Here is a 2,500-nt window from a genome sequence, read left to right on the forward strand (position 1 = left end):
TTTTAGCTGGGCTGAGTAGTGTAGGGTAGTGTCGGTAATATGATCGCTTTAATCCTCCTTGCAAAAATGGCTTAATGAGCCAAGCCAGGGTGTGTGTGTGTGTGTGTGTGTGTGTGTGTGTGATGTGTGTGTGTGTTTGTGTGTGTGTGTGTGTCTGCTTGTGGGGCTTTTATTTCAAGCATACAGCCAATAAGGCACTTAACCACGATCTCTTTCTCTTTCTCTCTCTCTCTCTCTCTCTCTCTCTCTCTCACACACACACACTCATACACACACACACTCGCACACAAACACGCACGGGCGCGTGCGCACGCACACACACACACACACACACACACACACACACACACACACACACACACACACACACACACACACACACACACACACACACACACACACACACACACACACACACACCCTTCTTAAGAGGTTATGTTTTGTCCTTCATAAAAAGCCTTATGAAGCTAAATGGATTACTGGCTGGCTACACCGAACTGCTGGCAGCTACTCCTTCTGGGCCCGTCCCCTTATGGTGTGTGTGTGTGTGCGCGTGTGCGTGTGCATGTGCGTGTGTGCGTGTGAGAAAGGAGAGGAAAGAGAAAATGACAGAGAGAAAGAGAGCGTGTTTGCTTGGTGATTTCTGGTATGTAGGCCTACAGTATGTATGTATGTATGTTCATGTACTGTATGTACACATGATATGAAGTTTAGATAATATATTATTGATCTGTCGTTGGATAACAAATCCTTTCTGCATCTTAGACTAAATAAAGCAGTCCGTGCAGAAGGCACCAAACACCACCATCTCCACCCTTCCCTCACCATCCATGCCCCCCACCCCTTCTCTCTCCCCTGCACCCCCTTTCAACCCCATCCCCACCCCCGTGGTTAAGACGAGTGCCTGAGCAGGAGGGTGGGGGGTGGGCCGGGGGTCCACGGGGCGTGGGCGTGCGGATGGGCGTGGGGGTGTGTGTGGTGCCCGCACTCGAAGGGCACCTGCTGCGGCGGCGGGCACTGCTTACCTAGCACCCCGCTGGAGTCCAGGGGGTACTCGAGCAGCGAGGCCGTGGCGGGCGCCAGGGCGTAGGGGTACTCGTAGGGCGTGGCCGCGTAGATCAGCCCGCCCGTCTCCGGCCCCTGCGGATGCACCAGCGTGGCCGTGGCCGGATGCGGATGCGGGTGCGGCGAGCCGTTGGGTACCACCGTCTGGATCTGCCGGATGAGGGGCATGAGGGCGGGCCCGGCGGGGGTGGGCGTGCGCAGGGCGTTGTGGGGCAGCATGGTGGGGGCGTGGTGGTGGTGGGGGCCCGCCGCCGTGAGGATGCGCGGGGCCGCCTGGGCACTGGCTGCAAGAGAGAAGGCAAGGGCAGCTGTGGTTGGTGAGACGCACACACACACATGCACGCACACATACACACACACACACACACACACAGGCACACACACACACACAAATGTATACATACATACATACATACAGAAATACACACACAGACAAATATATACATGCATACACACACACATGCAGTGATAGGCAGAAAGACACACATGCATGGATGTATAAACACACACATATAGAAATACATGCACACATGAACACACAATCATACAGATGCATAGATGCATAGACACATGTTTACATACACCCATGTATACACACAAACAACATGGACATAACACACACACGCACACAACATGGTAAGTAAGTCATGGATCATTTTTGGGAAGAGGTGAAAAGAGGAATGGATGATTTAAGGAAGAGGGAAAGAAAAAACAGGGAGGAAAAGAGTAGAAACACATTAGAATCACACACATAGTTAAGTACAATGAACTCACTTTTATTCACATAGCAGTCACTCAGTTGCATTCAGATGCACACATACAAACACTCACACCGTTTCACCTCAAACACACCCTGGCACCTACTGCCAGGGAAGCTGACAGGGGGGACAACGGGGTCAGTTGTCCCGGGCCCAGGGAGAGAGGGGGCGCCGAATTGACTCCTCATTACATTGTATGCATTGGTTCGGGGGCCCTTTCAAGCGACTTTGTCCCGGGCCCGGCAAGATCTGTCAGCGGCCCTGCCTGCTACACATCTATCAACCTGCATTACTGATGTTGGCTGTAAATTATTGCCCAAAGGGCGGTTGTGATGTAGAGTATCGATGGCATGTTGGAGTATTACCAGAGATTCTTTAAGTATATAGAGATATGCCAACATAATAGGTTTCTATGGGCACCTAACGCGACCAGGTTCCGGTCTGCCTAAAGGGCCGTGTCATAATGCTCCTACAATGAATAGAACAGTCCTTAGGTCTGCCTAGGTCTACCTAAGGGGGGCCATAATAGAACCAGGAAACAATGGGCCAATGGAACCTCTCTCTCTCTACTCTCTCTGGTATTACTGTAAGCCTGCTTTTACAGTTGTCCTATTCTGAATACCTATTCTGAATAGTCTGTACATAGCATGAGCACACACGCACGCGAGCGCGCACAC

The 2,500-nt window shown here is 51.8% G+C and overlaps 1 protein-coding gene across 1 annotated transcript in view; it reads right to left on the reverse strand.

The window, feature by feature from the left end:
* The window catches only part of LOC134441525 (protein quaking-B-like), a 123,323-nt gene that overhangs the window by 657 nt on the left and 120,166 nt on the right, over nt 1–2,500 (reverse strand). The window contains exon 6 of the mRNA XM_063191877.1: nt 1,026–1,373. Within this exon, the coding sequence (XP_063047947.1) occupies nt 1,026–1,373 (348 nt within the window). The remainder of the gene's footprint in view (nt 1–1,025; nt 1,374–2,500) is intronic.

This window comes from Engraulis encrasicolus, chromosome 24 (genome assembly GCF_034702125.1).
Source record: "Engraulis encrasicolus isolate BLACKSEA-1 chromosome 24, IST_EnEncr_1.0, whole genome shotgun sequence".
NCBI classification, from domain to species: domain Eukaryota; kingdom Metazoa; phylum Chordata; class Actinopteri; order Clupeiformes; family Engraulidae; genus Engraulis; species Engraulis encrasicolus.